Here is a 20,786-nt window from a genome sequence, read left to right on the forward strand (position 1 = left end):
GGGGTCTGTGATTGGTGGGGAGTTTGGGGTCTGTGATTGGTGGAGGGTTTGGGGTCTGTGATTGGTGGGGAGTTTGAGGTCTGTGATTGGTGGAGGGTTTGGGGTCTGTGATTGGTGGAGGGTTTGGGGTCTGTGATTGGTGGGGATTTTGGGGTCTGTGATTGGTGGAGGGTTTGGGGTCTGTGATTGGCGGAGGGTTTGGGGTCTGTGATTGGCGGAGGATTTGGGATCTGTGATTGGTGGAGGGTTTGGGGTCTGTGATTGGTGGGGAGTTTGGGGTCTGTGATTGGTGGAGGGTTTGGGGTCTGTGATTGGTGGGGAGTTTGGGGTCTGTGATTGGTGGAGGGTTTGGGGTCTGTGATTGGTGGGGAGTTTGGGGTCTGTGATTGGTGGAGGGTTTGGGGTCTGTGATTGGTGGAGAGGATGTAAGGAGATTGGTTTTATGCAGTGAATTATTCTGATCTGGAATCTGCTGCCTGATAGGATGATTCAACATTTTTCAAATTGAAGTATTGAAATAGCAAGATTTGCCAGTGACATGCGGGCTGGCGACTAATTGGATAGCTCTCTCAAAGAGCCAGCACGGGGAGAAGGGCTGATTGGCCTTTCTCTTTGCTGCATGATTTCCTTTTCATTGAGTTGACCCAGCCTGAACCTGAGGTTGGCTGCAGGAAGTCCCTGGTCTGGATTTGCTGGGAAACACTGGCCACTGTACGGGAAATCAGCCTTTATCCTTTCTGGAGAGAGGGAGAGCAGTGGGAGCTGACAGGATGAATCAAGCCCTGATGGTCTATCTCTAATTACCAGAGTTATTTTAAACTCCTTCCTCCATTTCATTTTATGTTCTGGTTGGACAGACAGCGTCATTCCAAACATTGAGCTGTGAAATTTAGCTGTTTATTTCAGAGCAGAGGGAGATCCAGATAATGCTGGGTGTCCAGGAAATGGAGCAGTTTATACCAACGTGTAACTGGCTATTCTCATTAAAGTCCACAGTCCTGTGGATTCACACTCGCCCAGTAATGTAAGCACTGCTGTTGCTGAGGCAGGAATTCACAGGAGATGCAGTGAGAGCAGACTCAATCCACATCGATACAGATGTGAGATTTTAAAAAGACTTCTTGCAACACTCTTGCTAAATTGTGTGAACTAGCTGGTCCAGATAGAGAGAGAGAGAAACAGGAAACTGCTGGAAAACCTCTGCAGGTCTGGCAGCATCCGTGGAGAGAGAAACAGAGTTAATGTTTCGCATTCCTATGACTCTTGAAAAGTCACACAGTCTCAGAATATTAACTCGTTTCTGTCTCCACAGATGCTGCCAGACCTGCTGAGATTTTCCAGCATTTTGTGTTTTTGTCTCAGATTCCCCACATCAGCAGTACTTTGCTTTTATTTTTGGGCAGAGACAGTGGCAGAGAGAGTGAACTGGGCACTGACCGTCTGAGGGAGAGAGTGAACTGGGTACTGACCGTCTGAGGGAGAGAGTGGACTGGGTACTGACCGTCTGAGGGAGAGAGTGGACTGGATACTGACCATCTGAGGGAGAGAGTGGACTGGGCACTGACCGTCTGAGGGAGAGAGTGGACTGGGCACTGACCATCTGAGGGAGAGAGTGGACTGGATACTGACCGTCTGAGGGAGAGAGTGGACTGGGCACTGACCATCTGAGGGAGAGAGTGGACTGGATACTGACCGTCTGAGGGAGAGAGTGGACTGGGCACTGACTGTCTGAGGGAGAGACTGGATTGGGTACTGACCGTCAGAGGGAGAGAGTGGACTGGGCACTGACCATCTGAGGGAGAGAGTGGACTGGGCACTGACCGTCTGAGGGAGAGAGTGGACTGGATACTGACCGTCTGAGGGAGAGAGTGGACTGGGCACTGACTGTCTGAGGGAGAGACTGGATTGGGTACTGACCGTCTGAGGGAGAGAGTGGACTGGGCACTGACCATCTGAGGGAGAGAGTGGACTGGGCACTGACCGTCTGAGGGAGAGAGTGGACTGGGCACTGACCATCTGAGGGAGAGAGTGGACTGGGCACTGACTGTCTGAGGGAGAGAGTGGACTGGGCACTGACCGTCTGAGGGAGAGAGTGGACTGGGCACTGACCATCTGAGGGAGAGAGTGGACTGGGCACTGACCGTCTGAGGGAGACAGTGGACTGGACACTGACCATCTGGAAGAGACAGTGGACTGGGTACTGACCGTCTGAGGGAGAGAGTGGACTGGGCACTGACCATCTGAGGGAGAGAGTGGACTGGGCACTGACCATCTGAGGGAGAGAGTGGACTGGGCACTGATCATCTGAGGGAGAGAGTGGACTGGACACTGACCATCTGAGGGAGAGAGTGGACTGGGCACTGACCGTCTGAGGGAGACAGTGGACTGGACACTGACCGTCTGGAAGAGACAGTGGACTGGGTACTGACCGTCTGAGGGAGAGAGTGGGCTGGGTACTGACCGTCTGAGGGAGACAGTGGACTGGACACTGACCATCTGAGAGAGACAGTGGACTGGGTACTGACCGTCTGGGAGAGACAGTGGACTGGACACTGACTGTCTGAGAGAGACAGTGGATTGAACACTGACCGTCTGAGAGAGACAGTGGACTGGGTACTGACCGTCTGGGAGAGACAGTGGACTGGACACTGACTGTCTGGGAGAGACAGTGGACTGGACACTGACTGTCTGAGAGAGACAGTGGACTGGACACTGACCGTCTGAGAGAGACAGTGGACTGGGTACTGACCGTCTGGGAGAGACAGTGGACTGGACACTGACTGTCTGGGAGAGACAGTGGACTGGGTACTGACCATAATTTCCTGGAGCAGTAACAGCGAGGGTTGCTGAGGTTAATCACAGGCCCAGAATCAGTCAGTGCAGGAGGCCAATTGACCCATTTCGCCACTGGGAATGTTTTCTCTCCATCTGCTCAGTCCACAGCCCTCCTGGTTTTGAATAACTTCATGGAATCTCCTCTCAACCCTCACAATGTAGTTTTTCAAATCCCTATTCATCACTGAAGCTCCTCACCTCTGGAACTGTTCTCATGAATCTTTTGTAAACTCTCCAATCTGCAAATTCTTGGCAATATTTAAATTTAAATTCTAATTGTGTTCGTTTGAGATTTGAACTATTTAAGACACAGAGACAGTTTGGTGAAGCAATTCAGGAAATCTTTAATAAGTTGTAGATTAATACAGGTGAAAGTCAGGGCGAGCCGTTAGCACGCTGCGGTTCTTGCTTTCTGATTCAGCTTTGAGCACAGGTATACACAAAGTCTCTGTTCTCTCTCCCTTATCCCTGCCTCCCCCGTGGACAGCAGGCACTTGCTACATAACTTGCTCAGTGAAATCTGCTTGTTTTGCTTGAGATAATTGAACAATTTATTTATTGTTAGTGCATTTCACAATGCAGTCCAGGTGCTTGCACAATATAAATTATTGTGTCTACAAGGCAAGGACTCAAATATACAAACACAACAAGATTGATCTCTGCACTCAGATCAGTCATTCACTCCCCCCCGCCACGGTGAGCTTGTCACACAGCTGCTCTCTAATACTATTCTCAGGGCTTCCCAGTCTCTTCAGCTTGGTGACCTCCAAGCTTCTTAATCCTCTTACTTGCTTATCCAAGAAGTGGATCGCCAGAAACCAGCTCTGACAAAGGGTTATTCAGACATTGGCTCTATTCTCTCTCCACAGATGCTGTCAGATCTCCTGAGATTTTCCAGCATTTTCTGTTTTTTGTTTCATTAGAACAGTCCCTTAATGTGTTTTCACTGCTTTGAATGAAGAACAAAGTACAGCAGAGGAACAGGCCCTTCAGCCCTCCAAACCTGTGCCCATCATGATGCCCTAATTAAACTAAAAATCACCTCCTCTGGCAGCACGTTGTAGGCACCCACCACTCTGTGAAAAACCTCCCCCACACATCTCTATTAAACTTTCCACCTCTCACCTTGAACCTCTGCCCCCTTGTAATTGACCCTTTCACCCTGGGGAAAAAGCCTCTGACTATCTGCCCTGTCTGTGCCTCTCATCATTTTGTAGACCTCTATCAGGTCTCCTCTCAGCCTCCGTCTTTCCAGTGAAAACAATCCTAGTTTATCCAACCTCTCCTCGTAGCCAACACCCTCGAGACCAGGCACCATTCTGGTGAACCTTCTTTACACTCTCTCCAAAGCTTCCACATCCTTCTGGTAGTGTGGTGACCAGAACTGCACACAATACTCCAAATGCAGCCTAACCAAGGTTTTATACAGCTGCAACATGATTTCCCAACTCTTGTACTTAATAAAGCTGTCGTATATTTTTGTTGTATCTATCAGTGTTTGGTATAAATCAGTTAAAAATATGGAATGATTTTGTGAAATGTGAAGTTACAGCAATTACACAGAATCTATATAAAATACATTTCAAATCAGTGTTTGATGCTGATCGGTGTGCTACATATCACACGACACACTCAACTAACAGATTAAAATTTAAGATAACGATAGCTAATTACAAAATGTAATTTTAAACTTCAAAATTAAGAGATAATTATTGTGAAAGATAGTGATTTATTTTAAATGTCACAAGTTAAACTGCAAGAGTTAATTGCACAAAGCTGGATGTTATTTCTCTCTCTGTAGCACAGAGCTTTGAATTAGAGACTGGAGTTGGTATTTGAATCGCGAGTGAGCTGGGTGGTTCCGTACCGCTGATTGTTCAAACTTGGCGTTTACGGTTTAAGGGCCATTTTGTTTCCTCCCTTGTTAACTTTAAGTCTGATGCTAAGACCGAGTTATGTGATGAGGTAGTCCCAGAATTCAGCAGAAAACCAAATTGGGTTGACATATTTTGATTATTTGCCCAATGCCATAACTAAACTACAATTAATTGTAAATAATTATCTAAATTAAACTTTCTTCCAAGTGTCTTCATATTTTTCCTAAAGTGTAACACCCAGAACAGTACTGAGAATGAACTAGTGTCTAATACAAATTGAACATAGCTCCTTGCTCTTGTACTCTATGTCCGTATTAATAAAGCCCAGGATCCCGTGTTCTTTATTAATCACTATCTCAACCCGTCCTGCCTCCTTCAGTAGTTTCTCTGCCTATAAACCCAGGATCCTCGATTCCTGCATCCCTTTCTGTTGTACCCTTTTGATGATATTGTTTCTCCATGTTATAGTCATACAGCATGGAAGCAGGCCCTTCGGCCCACCCTGTCTATGCTAACCATCAATACTAATCCCATTTACCAGCACTGGTCCTTAGGCTGCTATGCCTTGACGATTAGAGTGCTCGTTCAGATGCTTCTTAAATGTTGTGAGAGTCTCTGCCTCCAGCATCCTCTCAGGCTGCATGTTCCATATTTTCACCACCCTCTGGGTGAAATAAACTTCCTCAGATCCCCTCTAAACCACTTACTCCTCACCGTAAACCTATGCCTTCTGGCCTTAAACCAAACTTCACATTTCACAAAATCATTCTGTATTTTTAATTGATTTATACCAAACTCTGATAGATACAACAAAAACATACAGCAGTTTATTAAGTACAAGAGTTGGGAAATAACGTTGCAGCTATAAAAAGAAAAACATTCTTACGATCTACCCTATCTATGCCTCTCATAATTTTGTACACTCAGACCCCGCCTCAGCCTGCTCTGCTCCAGGAAAAACAAACCCAGAGCTTTACACTCATTTTGTGGCGGGAAAATGCTATAAATTCAGGCGTAAAGCCGCTAGCGCGAATGGTTTTCACAGCTGGCACAAGTTTACAACGTTTGGATTTCTGGCACAGTTGGTTTCTTGCCAGTAATGTGCAAGAGGCTGGTTAGTTTGTTGAACTTTATTAAAATTGTGTTTAGCGAGCTCGGCACTCAATCATCCGCTTGTCTTTATGGCCTCATTGGGAGGGGTTCTCTCTGGCGAGGAAAACTCCGGTCCCCATGAATGGAGAACAGTTGCATCGGCCTCACCGGTGGAACCGGAGGCCATTGAGGCCCCTGGCAAACCGAGTGCAAGTCGGGGGTGCCCCCTGGGCAGTGGCAGTCAGGCACCAGGGCAATGCCAGGTGGGGCCAATTGAGGGCAGGGCCTGTGGGAGGCAGGAACCGCTGCCATGCTGCATGCCATCAGTGGGGGAAGGTGAAGGGGTCACAATCTGTCTGGACAGCGGGTGGGGGGGTCTGCCTCTCGGGACATGGGCCCCCATGAACGCAGGGGTGTAGGAGGGGTTGCTGGTTGAGGCTGCCTGCAGTAGCAGGGGCCTGGCAGCTCTATCTTTGTCCATCAGACCCCTACTGATAATGCACATGCGCAGCATCGGAGATCTGCACATGCGCAATACCTCCCTCTACAGGCTGTCTGGTAAGTTAAGCCCCGCCCACAGCCTTCTGTAGCAGAAAACAGACTCCGTCAAAGTTTTAAAGACAGACTGCATAAGATTGGACCTGAAAACTCCCCCAAAAATCAGATCTGGAACTCCCCCATTTTCACGTCTGTCCAATAGTTAGAAAAAATCTCATAAAATTCCACCCTTAGTGTCAGGGGAGCAGTAGGACAAATTTGTGAGGTTATGGAGATCGGGCCTGGGTGGGATTGTTGTCAGTGCAATGCAGGGTCAAAAGACCTCCTTCTGCACTTAGGCATGTTGTGAATTTCTCTCTTCTGACCCCTCTCCATGCTCCCCCTTTTCCTCCCGCTCATTTCCTTGGTCCCCCTCCTCGCTCCTTCCCCTCCTCTCTTCGCTCCCCCCTTTTCCTCCCCCCCTCCTCGCTCCCTCCTCCTCTCCTTGCTCCCCTCTTCCTCTCCCCTCTTCTCATTCCCTTCCCCATCCTCTCCCCGCTCCCCCTCCTCGCCCCCTCTCCCTCCCTCCTCTCCAGCTGACTGAGCAGAATGACATGGAACTCTCCATTTTCACACATCGAGCACAGTTAGTTTCCGATCAAAGTTCAGAATGTGGATATTTGGAACATTGTAGACTAAATCACAGATCATTAAGCCTGCACAATGCAGGAGGAGTGTTTGATGGGTTTGAATTTGAGGACTATGGCTGCGATTTTACAAAACAATTTCTAACTGCAGAACAAGCAGGAAAATGGGAGAGAATCGCGACATTATGAAGAATGTTCTAGCAGGGCAGTTGGAAAAATTCAAGGCAATTGGGCAGAATCAATGGCTGGAATTTTACCATCCACCCACCACAGGAATGTAACCGGGCAACAGGCAGAACATGGGAAGGTCTGTCGACCTCAGGCAGGATTTTATGGTTTAGGGATGAGCTGTTTGCAGAGCTCTGAGAAGCAGAGGGATCTGGATGTCCTCGTTATTAGAGTCATAGGATCGGTTAACCATTGTTTCCCTTGCAAGGTTAACCAATTTATTGGAGTCCTCTGAAAGAGTCACATGTGCTATGGATAAAGGGGAACCAGTGGATGTACGGTACTTAGATTTCCAGAAGACATTTGATAAAGAGCCACACCAAAGGTTATTGCGGAAAAGAAAATCTCATGGTTTACGGGGTAGCATATCGGCATGGATTGAAGACTGGCTAGCTAACAGCAAATAGAGAGTTGGCATAAATAGGTCTTTTTCTGGTTGGCAGGATGTGAGGATAGAGAGCCACAGGGATCAGCGCTGGGGATTCTATTTTATACAATTTCTATAAATGACTTGGATGAAGGGGCTGAAGGCACAGTTTCTAAATTTGCTGATGACACAAAGATAGATAGGAAAGTAACTTGTGAAGAGAATGTAAGGAGGCTACAAAAGGACAGGTAAAGGTTACATGAATGGTCTAAATTACAGCAAACGGAGTGTAATGTGAAATTCTCCATGTTTTTTATTCATTGATGGGACATGGATGTCGCTGGCTGGCCAGTATTTATTGCCCATCCCGAGTTGCCCTCGGAGGGCAGTTAAGCGTTAATCACATTGCTTTGGCTCTGGAGTCACATGTAGGCCAGAGCAGGTCAGAAATGGCAGATTTTCTTCCCAAAAGGACATTAATGAACCAGATGGGTTTTTCTGACAATCAACAATGGTTTCACGGTTATCAGTAGATTCTTAATTCCAAATATCTTTTTTTTAAATTCCACCATCTGCCGTGATGGGATTCGAACCCAGGTCCCCAGAACATTAGCTGGAATACTGGATTAATAGTCTGACGATAATACCACCAGGCCATCACTGTCCCTTTGGCAGAAAGAATAAAAAACTTCATTATATAACTGGTAAAAAATTGCGGCGCTCTGAGGTGCAGAGGGATCTGGGTGTCCTAATTAGCAGAGTCAGAATTTTACAACATGGAAAGAGGCCCTTCAGCCCATCGTATTAATGCCAGCCATCAAACACCTATCTATTCTAATTCCATTTCCCAGCACTTGCTCTGTTGCCATGTGTGCTCTGATGTTTCAACTACCCATCTAAATGCTTCTTGAGTGTTCCTGCCTCTACCACCCTTTCAGGCAGAGAGTTCCAGATTCTCACCACCCTCTGAGTGAAGAGGTTTTTCTCAAATTCTCTGTACATCTCCTGCTCTGCCCCTTGGTTATTGACTCCTCTACCCAAGGGGAGAAGTCCCTTCCTGTCTACCCTACTTTTGTCCTTCATAATTTATACACCTCAATCAGGTCCTCCCTTTGCTTTCTCTGCTCCAAGGGAAACAACCCCAGCCTCTCTATAAAGCTGAACTGCTCCAGCCAGGCAACATCCTGGTGAATCTCCTCTGCACTCTCTCTACAGCAATCACAGCCTTCCTGTAGTGTGGCAATCAGTATTCTAGCTGTGGCCTAACCAACATCCCAATATTACCACCTTGCTCTTATACGCCATACCACAACTGATGAAAGCGAATGTCCTGTATGCTGTCTTAACTATCTGGAGTACTGTGTATAGTTTTGATCTCCTTACTTGAGAAAGGATATAGTGACACTATAGGGGGTGCAGAGGAGATTCACTAGATTGATTCTGGAGTTGAGAGGGTTGGGTTGTGAGGAGAGACTGAGCAGACTGGGGATATATTCATTGGAATTCAGAAGAATGAGGGGAGATCTTATAGAAACATATAAGATTATGAAGGGAACCGATAAGATAGAAGCAGGGAAGTTGTTTCCACTGGCAGGTGAAACTAGAACTAGGGGGCGTGGCCTCAAAATAAGGGGAAGCAGATTTAGGACTGAGTTGAGGAGGAACTTCTTCACACAAAGGGTTGTGAATCTGTGGAATTCCCTGCCCAGTGAAGCAGTTGAGGCTACCTCATTGAATGTTTTTAAGGCAAGGATAGATAAATTTCTGAACAGTAAAGGAATTAAGGGTTATGGTGAGTGGGCGGGTAAGTGGAGCTGAGTCCACAAAAAGATCAGTCATGATCTTATTGAATAGCGGAGCAGGATCGAGGGGCCAGATGGCCGACTCCTGCTCCTAGTTCTTATGTTCTTAGGTCCTTGTTACCCTATTCACCTGCTCTGCTGCCTTCAGGAATCTGTGAATAATTACCCCAAGATCCATCTGTTCCTCTGAGCTTCCGAGTGTCCTGCCATTCAATAAATACTGCCTTGTCTTGTTACTTCTTCCAAAGAGCATTATCTCACACCTATCAGGACTTAATACCATCTGCCATTGCTCTGCCCACTTGACCAGCCCGTCTATATCTTCCTGTAACCTACAGCCTTCTTCACCAATAACCACCCTACCAATCTTGGTGTCATCTGCAAACTTTCTTACCAATCCCCCTCTTTATCACCTACATAATTTATTTATATAATAAACAGTAAGGGTCCCAGCACTGAACCTTGTGATACACCACTGAATACTGGCCTCCAATCACTCAAACAACCTTCTACCCATTACCTTTTGTGTCCTATTAGTAAGCTTGTTTCTGATCCATCTCACCAAGTTTCCCAATTCCATGTGCTTCAATATGTTTGGAAATGCTGTTTAAATATCTGACATTGTCCTCATTGCTGGTCTTAATGTCTTTTCTCTCTTTCTCGATAGCTGACTATGCAATGAATGGTGCGGGAAATTATCAGAAGTTGAATCACGAGGAGTACACAGACAGTGGTAAGCAGACTGTGCTTTTATTTTAGATTTCACTCGACAGTGTTGTAAAATCTGAAAGGAACGCTGATTGGTTGAAGCAGAATTTGCAACATCTGGACTCACAAATCATTCCCGGGAGATAGGCTGGAAATCTCCCACCGTTCACACCACGCTGACAGTGAGAATAGAGAATTTGGTGCACAGCCAAATCACCGGTCACTGCAGCGGGACTGGAGAACCCCAGCTGTGGGCGAGGTCAGAGAACCCGGCCCATAGCCCTGGCCCTGAGCCTGAATCTGCGTCCAGCCTCACTCCTGGGTGTGTCTGAATATGTGTGAGTCTCTGATACGGAAATGTTCCTCTGATCGGGTGCTAACTCCAGGTGTTTCCAATTCCCTAACAGGTAACTTTGAAATAGAGAATAGCCGAAGCAGGAGGATGGATGGAGGCGGTTACTCGGAGAGTGGTAAGGACACATTTTCTGAGGCTGGTGGGAATAATGAAGGGTAAAGTTGGGGTCATTCGGGGGGCCGGAGATTTGCCCAATGTGGTGACTGAGTCAAGGAGTGGGCTCTGTAAGGGATTAGATGAGCAGGAGATACATAGGAGGTAGTCAGAGAGAGTCCAGTGAGAGTCCAGTGAGAGTCCAGTGAGAGTACATGAGCCACCCTTTGTAACCCTGTTTCCCAGACCTGAGTCAGTAACATTCTCCGTATTAACCAGTTCCAGCTGACATCCAAGGGTCAGTACCGCACAGACGGACCTGCCCCATACTGTTACTGACAACTGCTGATGCAGGCACCTGTCACACACTCCCAGTGCACAGCCTGACTTGTACTTTGAGCAGATTAAAGAATCAATCACTCATGGAGTTCACATCCTCCTGAAACACAATTTATGGCCTCGCTCGATCGAGACCGGAGCATCAGTGGACATTTCCATTCTCCTCTCCCTTGCCTGCCCTCGCTGACCCCTCGCCCGCCCCTCACCTGCCCCTCGCCCGCTCCGATTCTGTGGCGGGCAGGGCGGTAGAATGCTGGTGAGTGAACCTGAGTCATAAGCAGCCTGCTCTGGGTTTGAGAGTCTCGGGACGAGGAGCTGCTTTCCAGTTTCCATTGTCTGGCTTTAACATACATTGGGTCATTTCGACAGTTCTTTAACCAGTAATGTTTTAAACATTTGTTTACATGGTGAGGACATCACTGGCTGGCCAGCATTTATTGCCTGTCCCTAGTTGTCTATGAGATGGTGGTGGTGAGCTGCCTTCTCAAACCACCGCAGTCCTTGATTGTTAACCTTTGTCATCTCTACACTCAATGATCTCAATGGACTCCAGGCCAGTTTGCCATCTTTCAGACCCTGTAAATCTGAATGGTAAAATCTAGGCCCTTATCCTAACTCACTGCAAGATAAATTTACCCAATACCCTTGTATTCATTGACCTACACCCACTCCCAGTCTGGCAACACCAAGATTTTGCAGTTTTCATCTTGTTTTCCGATTTCTACATGGCCTTGCCCCACTGTGATCCCTTCCAGCACTACAGTCCTCTGGGATCTCTGCGCCTCCTCCAGCTCTGACCTTTGGAGCATTGCTACTTCTGGATCTCTGCCATTGTTGGTGGTGCTTTTAAATGTCTCTGTTTTTATTAATTTGTGGGACATGGGCATCGCTGGCTGGCCAGAATCTATTACTCATCCCTAGTCACCCTAGGGCAATTGCGAGTCAGTCACATTGCTGTGTCTGTGGAGTCACATGTAGGCCAGACAGCGAAGGATGCCAATGCTCAGGAATACACCTTCCCTAAAGGACATTCGTGAACCAGATGGGTTTTTCCGACAATGGTTTCATGGTCATCAGCAGATTCCTACTTCCAGATATTTTTTAAATTGAATTCAAATTCCACCATCTGCCATGTTGGGATTTGAACCCTGGATCGAACCAGGTCCTCAGAACATTGGCTGAGTTTCTGGATTAAAAATCCAGCAATAATACCACTCAGCCATCTCCTACTCTGGACACTAAAGTTCTGGAATTCCCTTCTTACATCTCAAGGCCTCTTCCTTGAAGACACTTTGTGATTCCTGCCTCTTTAGCTGGGGTTTTGGTCTTTAATCTAATGGATGGTGTCTTCCGGTCTTTTCCATGATGGGACCCTTGTGAGCGGGAATGGAAAATTTAGCATTCCAGCCAAAACTCCATTCACATTCAACAGCACCAGAAAATCCCAACCGCCAATGAGACAGAAGATATTGGCCAATATCTCTCCATGTGACTCGGGGTCGAGTTTATTAACCCTCCTTTGAAGCATCTGGGGATGTATTACCATGTTAAAGGTGCTATATAAATTCAAGTTTCTATTGTTCAATCATTGGCTTTTCTGTTGCAGCTGTCACTGAGATGATCACCTCAAAATTGGCCTCACTCCCACCACGTGAGTAGCTCTGCACAGACTTGGGACAGTGCGATTTACAGGGTGGGGATTCTGCAGTCCTGCTTAGGGAGAGAGGAGAAAGTGTCCATAAAGGAGAGGGGAAGGGCTCTCAGTGTCATGGTGTAGGTGTGTGTGATTGTATAAGTGCGTATGGGTGTGGGGGGCTTGTGTCTGGCTATGTGTGTGTCTCTGCACGTGTGTGTGTGTGTGTGTGTGTGTGTGTGTGTGTGTGTGTGTGTGTGTGTGTGTGTGTGTGTGTGTGTGTGTGTGTGTGTGTGTGTGTGTGTGTGTGTGTGTGTGTGTGTGTGTGTGTGTTGTGAAAAGCTTATTCTGGATTATGGTAGAATCAGTGACTATTAGGAAATGTCAGAGGTTAAAGGATTTCCTTGGGAAAGACAGGCTTCCAAACACAATCTGAGGCTCGAAGGAGAGCAGGAGTGTGGATACAGGGAGTGACCAAAGCCTCCAGGCATTTCCTTTATTCACTTTCACTCACTCCCTCATTACCTCCATTCTTCCAATCCATCTCTGTCTCTTTCCTTCTGACTCTGTGTTTCCTTCCTGCTGTTATTCTGTCACTCTTTGTCCCTCTCCTTGAGTCTGTAACATACTCTGCCACTCCATCTCTCAGCGACTCTCTACCCAGCTCTCTCTCTCTCTCGCTCTGTCTCGGTCTCTATCTCACTCTCCCTCTCCCTCTCACTCTCCCTCTATCTCGCTCTCTCTATCTCGCTCTCTCTCTTGCTCTCCCTTTCTCTCTCCCTCGCTGTCTCACTCTTTCTCGCTCTCTCTCATTCTCTTTCTCTCGCCCTTTCTTGCTCTCTCTGTCTCTGTGTGTTGCTTTCTCTCTCTCCCTCTCTTGCTCTCTCTCCCTCTCTCTCTCTTTCTCTCTCTCTCTCTCTTTCTCTCTCTCGCTCTCTCCCTCTCTTCCTCTCTCTCTATCTTTCCCTCTCTCTCTCTTTCTTTCTCTCTCTCTTCCTCTCTCTCTCTTTCTCTCTCTCTCTCTCTCTCTCACACCCTTCCTCGTGTTTCTATTTTATTGATGCTGCAATCTCAGAATTTTCTTCTCCCTCCTTTCTCCACCTGCATTTGCTAAAATCCCAATTTCCATCTCAGGCTCCCTCTCCAAGACATTCGTTCCCAACATTTGGAACTCTTCAACTCCCTCGCATCCCCTCCCTCATTCTCCACTCCCTCTGCCCTCGCTCAAACTCATCTACCTCATTGTCTTCTCCTTTGCTCTCCCCCTTCAGTCTTTACACCACCCCGCGCACCCCCCCGCCTCCCCCTACCGCTTGACCCATATCCCTCTATATCCATCTTATCCATGTAACTGTCTAAATGCTTTTTTAAAAGACAAATTTGTACCCGCCTCTACTACCTCTGGCAGCTTGTTCCAGACACTCACCACCCTCTGTGTGAAAAAATTGCCCCTCTGGACACTTTTGTATCTCTCCCCTCTCACTTAAACCTGTGCCCTCTAGTTTTAGACTCCCCTATCTTTGGGAAAAGATATTGACTATCTAGCTGACCTATGCCCCTCATTATTTTATAGACCTCTATAAGATCATCTCTCAGCCTTCTACGCTCCAGAGAAAAAAGTCCCAGTCTATTCAGCCTCTCCTTATAAGTCATCAAGTCCCGGTAGCACCGTAGTAAATCTTTTCTGCACTCTTTCTAGTTTAATAATATCCTTTATATAATAGGGTGACCCCAGAACTGTACACAGTATTCCAAGTGTGGCCTTACCAATGTCTTGTACAATTTCAACAAGATGTCCCTACTCCTGTATTCAATGTTCTGACCAATGAAACCAAGCATGCCGAATGCCTTCTTCACCACTCTGTCCACCTGTGACTCCACTTTCAAGGAGCTAAGAACCTGTACCCCTAGATCTCTTTGTTCTGTAACTCTCCCCAACGCCCTACCATTAACTGAGTAAGTCCTGCCCTGGTTCAATCGACCAAAATGCATCACCTCACATTTGTCTAAATTAAACTCCATCTGCCATTTGTCAGCCCACTGGCCCAATTGATCAAGATCCCATTCCAGTTGGAGATACCTTTCTTCACTGTCCACTATGCCAGCGATCTTAGCGTCATCAGAAAACTTACTAACCGTGCCTCCTATATTCTCATCCAAATCATTAATATAAATAACAAGTAACAGTGGGCCCAGCACTGATCCCTGAGGCACATCGCTGGTCACAGGCCTCCAGTTTGAAAAGCAACTCTCTACAACCACCCTCTGGCTCCTGTCAAGAAGCCAGTTTCGTATCCCTCTGTCAAAGCTTTTGTCAAAGATTTCACCCATCCTGTGTGTGAAGAAACATTTCCTCATTTCCCACTTGCTGGCTGAGCTTTGATTTTCTGATTAAGCCCCTCGTCCTAAACTCTCTGTAGAGCAGAAACCATTCCTCACTAAACCTGTCCAATTCTAAAAATGTCAATCAAATGATTCGTTTAATCTTCGATATTCCAGGAAATACAGTCCTAGTTTATGTAATCTCTCCTCACAATCTAACTCCTGTAGTCCTGGGAACTTTCTGGTGAATCTGCTCTGCATTCCTGCATTCAGTAAGAAGTCTCACAACACCAGACTTCTTTCTGTGTTTACCCCAGTCCAACGCCGGCATGTCTACTTACTGCATTCAGGACAGTGTATCCTCCCCACGCAGCAGTGCCCAGGGCTGTACACACTGTTCCTGCACTCTCTAAGCAGTGCTCTGAGCAGCTGAGGCGTGACTTCTTCTCCTTATTTTGTCTGTTGTGTGTTTTGTACAGGAAGCACCTACAGCAGCATTGCTTCCTCCTCTCGACGGCAGGTTCTCACTGGAGGGTTTGGAACAGAGGGCATTTCTTCATCCACCAGCACCAGCTATCACAGCACAGGTAAGGACCACAGAGGAGAGGGCGCAGAGAGAGAGGAGAGGAAGAGACAGGGAGCAAGAGAGGGGAGAATGATAAAGAAAGAGAGAGAGTAAAGAAGAAAGTGATGGAGAAAGGGAGGGTGAAGGGGAAAGAGGGACAGGAGAGAGTGGAACAATAAAGAGATGGAGAGAGAGAGAGAGATGGTCAAGAAAAGGAAGAGAATGAGAGGAAAACAGTTAATGAATAGAGAGAGAGATAGATGAAGAGAAGGATAGTGATGAAGAAACATAGACAGAGAAACACGGGAATATAGAAGATAGGAGCAGGAGGAGGCCATTTGGCCCTTCGAGCCTGCTCCACTATTCATTACGATCATGGCTGATCATCCAACTCAATAGCCTAATCCTGCTTTCTCCCCATAACCTTTGATCCCATTCGCCCCAAGTGCTTTATCCAGCCACCTCTTGAATACATTCAATGTTTTGGCATCAACTACTTCCTGTGGTAATGAATTCCACAGACTCACCACTCTCTGGGTGAAGAAATGCCTCCTCATCTCCGTCCTAAATGGTCTACCCTGAATCCTCAGACTGTGAGCCCTGGTTCTGGACTCCCACCATCGGGTACATCCTCCCTGCATCTACCCTGCCTAGTCCTGTTAGAATTTTATAAGTCTCTATGAGATCCCCCCTCATTCGCCTGAACTCCAGTGAAAACAATCCTAACCTGGTCAATCTCTCCTCGTACATCAGTCCCACCATCCCCGGAATCAGCCTGGTAAACCTTCACTGCATTCCCTCGAGAGCAAGAACATCCTTCCTCAGAAAAGGAGGCCAAAACTGTACACAATACTCCAGGTGTGGCCTCACCAAGGCCCCTGTATAATTACAACACATCCCTGCTCCTGTACTCAACCTCTCGCAATGAAGGCCAACATACGATTTGCCTTCTTTACCGCCTGCTGCACCTGCACGCTTACCTTCAGTGACTGGTGCACAAGGACACCCAGGTCCCTCTGCACACTCCCCTCTCCCAATTTACAGCCATTCAGGCAGTAATATGCCACCTTGTTTTTGCTTCCAAAGTGAATAACCTCACATTTATCCAAATTATACTGCATCTGCCATTGATTAGCCCACTCACTCAACCTGTCCAGATCATTTATAAGACCCTTGTCAGGCCTCATTTAGAGTATTGTGCGCAGTTCTGGTCGCCTCACTATAGGAAAGACGTAGAAGCTATTGAAAGGGTACAGAGGAGATTTACAAGGATGTTGCCTGGACTGGGAGGCATGCCTTATGAAGTTAGGTTGAGGGAGCTGGGACTCTTTTCCCTGGAGAGACGAAGGTTGAGAGGCGACCTAATAGAAGTTTATAAAATGTTGAGAGGAATAGATAGGGTGGATTCTCAGAGGCTATTTCCCCGGGTTGAAATGGTCGCTACGAGAGGACACAGATTTAAGGTGCGGGGAGGAAAGTACAGAAATGATGTTAGGGGTAAGTTTTTCACTCAGAGGGTGGTGAGTGAGTGGAATCGGCTGCCGTCAGTGGTGGTGGAGGCGAACTCGCTGGGGTCTTTTAAAAGACTTCTGGATGAGTATATGGGGTTTAATGGGATTGGGGGTTATAGATAGGTCTATAGATTGGTAGGTGTTGATGTATTCGGTGCAACTCGTGGGCCGAAGGGCCTGTTTGTGCTGTAGTGTTCTATGTTCTATGTTCTATGTTCATTCTGAAGGATTTCTGCATCCTCGTCACAGTTCACCCTCCCACCCAACCTGGTGTCATCTGCAAACTTTGAGATGTTACATTTTGTTCCCTTATCCAAATTATTAATATATATTGTGAATAGCTGGGGTCCCAGCACTGATCCCTGTGGCACCTCACTAGGTACTGCCTGCTAATTTGAAAAGCACCTATTAATTCCTACAGGAGTAAAGAAGGAAAGAGTGAAAAGGAGAGACACAGAGAGAGAAAGATAGGAGGGGAGAGTGAGGGAGGGAGGGAGTAGGAGCAGAATTACCTCCAGGGCAGGGTCTGATCTCGCTGAGACTGACACTCCCCAATTTCCCATCGCTGAGGACCCCCAGCAACAGCTGACCCTGACACCATCACCCAGACCTGAACACCTGTCCCAGAGCCTGTCTGTCTGTACTTACAACACCCTATCAATGAGATGAGATTTGGTGCAAATGTTTACCATATTAATGCTGTGATTCTGGTTTATGTTTCAGGAAGAACAGGATATTCCCGGAACCGATTCCCAGCTTCAACACTTTCCATTTCACCGGACACAACACTGGAACGGAAAACATCCATTGACCGGAAGGGAGGATACGAGGGTAAGTGGAGGAGAGGGAGAGGGAACTGTGACTGACCAGAGAGAGAGAGACACGGGGGAGTGAGAGAGAGAGAGAGAGAGAGAGAGAGAGAGAGGGAGACAGAGAGAGGATAGGGAAAGACACAGGGAGCAAGAGAGTGAGACAGCAAGAGACAGAGAGAAAGAGGATGGGGAGAGCAGAAAGCAGACAGAGATTCAAAGAGAGAAGACAGAGCGACAGGAAGAGGGATAAACAAATTGAGGGACAGGGAGGGAGACACAGAGAGGGAGAGAGAAAGAGAGACTGAGATTGAAAGTGAGGAGAGAGATGAAGGTGAGTGAGGTCAGAGAGGGGGATAAAGAAACTGAGACAGAGGGAGAGACAGAAAGAGAGAGACAAAGAGATGGAGAATCACGGAGAGAGTGAATGAGAACATAAGAACATAAGAAATAGGAGCAGGAGTAGGCCATCTAGCCCTTCAAGCCTGCCCCGCCATTCAATAAGATCATGGCTGATCTGTCGTGTCTCAGTTCCACATTCCCGCCCTCTCCCCATAACCCTTAATCCCCTCTCTTATCAAAAACCCATCAACCCGCGTCTTAAATATATTTAGCGAGGCAGCCTCCACCACTTCAACGGGCAGAGAATTCCAGAGATTCACCACCCTTTGAGTGAAGAAGTTCCTCCTCAACTCCGTTCTAAACCGCCCCCCCTTTATCTTGAGGCTGTGCCCCCTAGTCCTACTGTCCTTTCTGAGCGGGAAGAGTCTCTCCACCTCTATCCTATCCATCCCATTCATCATCTTATACGTCTCAATGAGATCTCCCCTCATTCTTCTAAACTCTAACGAGTACAAGCCTAGTTTATTCAGCCTCTCCTCATATCTCAACCCCCTCAACTCCGGTATCAGCCTAGTAAACCTCCTCTGCACTCCCTCCAAGGCCAAAATATCCTTGTGTAAGTACGGCGACCAAAACTGCACACAGTACTCCAGCTGCAGCCTCACCAATGCCCTATACAGCTGCAGCAAGACCTCCCTACTTTTATATTCTATCCCCCTCGCTATGAAGGCCAGCATCCCATTCGCCTTCCTGACCACCTGCTGCACCTGCAGGCTGGGTTTTTGCGACTCATGCACAAGGACCCCGAGGTCCCTCTGCACCGTCGCCTGCTGCAGTTTTTCGCCACGTAAAGCATGAGTAAAGCAGTGAGAGAGAAGTGGTGAGGTCAGTGAACACTGGAATGCTGAAATCTGCGAAACAGCTAGCTGAACTCAATGTTGATTTTTTTACAGGCAGTTCCAGTGGAAATTCCTCCCCAGAGTTCACACGGAAAGAATTCAGTAAGAATATCAAACTTTCATTTCCTCCTAATTACCCAATAAAAACAGAACATACAACATCCCACCGAGACAGGAGGATCCTGCCCCATCTCCAGCATTGGAGTGTTTGACAGGACACACAATGGCACAGTGGTTAGCACTGCTCCCTCACAGCACCAGGGATCCGGGTTCGATTCCCGGCCTGGGTCACTGTCTGTGTGGAGCTTGACATTCTCTCCGTATGTTTCCTCTGGGTGCTCCAGTTTCCTCCCACAGTCCAAAAGACGTGCTGGTTAGAACCAGAACAAAGAACAAAGAAAGTTACAGCACAGGAACAGGCCCTTCAGCCCTCCAAGCCTGTACTAACCATGTTGCCCAACATAACTAAAACCTTCTACCCTTCTGGTGACCATAATCCTCTATCCCCATCCTATTCACCCACTTGTCAAGATGCCCCTTAAAGCTCACTACCATGTCCACATCTACTACCTCCCCCAGTAAAGAGTTCCAGGCACCCACTACTCTCTGTGTAAAAAATCTACCTTGTACATCTCCTTTAAAACTTGCCCCTCACACCTTAAACCTGTGCCCCTTGGTAATTGACTCTTCCACCATGGGAAAAAGCTTCTGACTGTCTACTCCGTGCCCCTCATGATGTTGTAGACTTCTATCAGGTCTCCCCTCAATCTCCGTCACTCCAGTGAGAACAAACCAAGTTTCTCCAACCTCTCCTCATAGCTAATGCCCTCCATATCAGGCAACATCCTGGTAAATCTTTTCTGTACCCTCTCCAAAGCCTCCACATCCTTCTGGTAGTGTGGCAACCAGAATTGAACACTATATTCCAAGTGTGGCCTAATTAAGGTTCTATAAATCATCAACATGACTTGCCAATTTTTAAACTCAATGCCCCGGCCGATGAAGGCAAGCATGCCGTATGCCTTCTTGACTACCTTCTCCACCTGCATTGCCACTTTCAGTGACCTGTGTACCTGTACACCCAGATCCCTCTGCCTAACAATACTCGAAGGGTTCTGCCATTTACTGTATATTTCCTATCTGTATTAGACCTTCCAAAATGCATTACCTCACATTTGTCCGTATTAAACCCCATCTGCCATCTCTCCGACCAAGTCTCCAACTAATCTATATCCTGCTGTATCCTCTGATGGTCCTCATCGCTATCTACAAATCCACCAATCTTTGTCCACAAACTTACTAATCAATCCATTTACATTTTCCTCCAAATTATTTAAATATATATTACAAACTGCAAAGGTCCCAGCACTGATCCCGGAGGAACACCACTTGTCACAGCCCTCCATTCAGAAACGCACCCTTCCATTGCTACCCTCTGTTTTCTTTGACTGAGCCAGTTTTGTATCCACCTTGCCAGCAATCCTCTGATCCCATGTGACTTCACCTTCTGCACCAGTCTGCCATGAGGGACCTTGTCAAAGGCCTTACTGAAGTCCATGTAGACAACATCCACTGCCCTACCCTCATCAATCATCTTTGTCACTTCCTCAAAAAACCCGATCAAGTTAATGAGACACGACCTCCCCTTCACAAAACCATGTTGCCTCTCACTAATACTTCCACTTATTTCCTCAAAGAATCCTCTCCAATAATTTCCCTACCACTGATGTAAAGCTCACCGACCTGTAATTACCTGGATTATTCTTGCTACCCTTCTTAAACAAAGGAATAATATTGGCTATTCTCCAATGCTCTGGGACGTCCACTGTAAGAAGTCTCACAACACCAGGTTAAAGTCCAACAGCTTTACAGCTTTACAACTTTA

At 47.1% G+C, this 20,786-nt stretch overlaps 1 protein-coding gene across 1 annotated transcript in view; it reads left to right on the forward strand.

The window, feature by feature from the left end:
- Nucleotides 1-20,786, forward strand: part of LOC145354547 (uncharacterized) — a 136,541-nt gene that overhangs the window by 2,686 nt on the left and 113,069 nt on the right. The window contains exons 2-7 of the mRNA XM_080205999.1: nt 9,993-10,058; nt 10,441-10,503; nt 12,427-12,471; nt 15,255-15,362; nt 17,575-17,682; nt 18,956-19,003. Coding sequence (XP_080062125.1) covers nt 10,004-10,058; nt 10,441-10,503; nt 12,427-12,471; nt 15,255-15,362; nt 17,575-17,682; nt 18,956-19,003 — 427 coding nt within the window. The 5' untranslated portion in view covers nt 9,993-10,003. The remainder of the gene's footprint in view (nt 1-9,992; nt 10,059-10,440; nt 10,504-12,426; nt 12,472-15,254; nt 15,363-17,574; nt 17,683-18,955; nt 19,004-20,786) is intronic.

This window comes from Carcharhinus amblyrhynchos, chromosome 17, assembly GCF_965287045.1.
Source record: "Carcharhinus amblyrhynchos chromosome 17, sCarAmb.v2.hapA, whole genome shotgun sequence".
Taxonomy (NCBI): domain Eukaryota; kingdom Metazoa; phylum Chordata; class Chondrichthyes; order Carcharhiniformes; family Carcharhinidae; genus Carcharhinus; species Carcharhinus amblyrhynchos.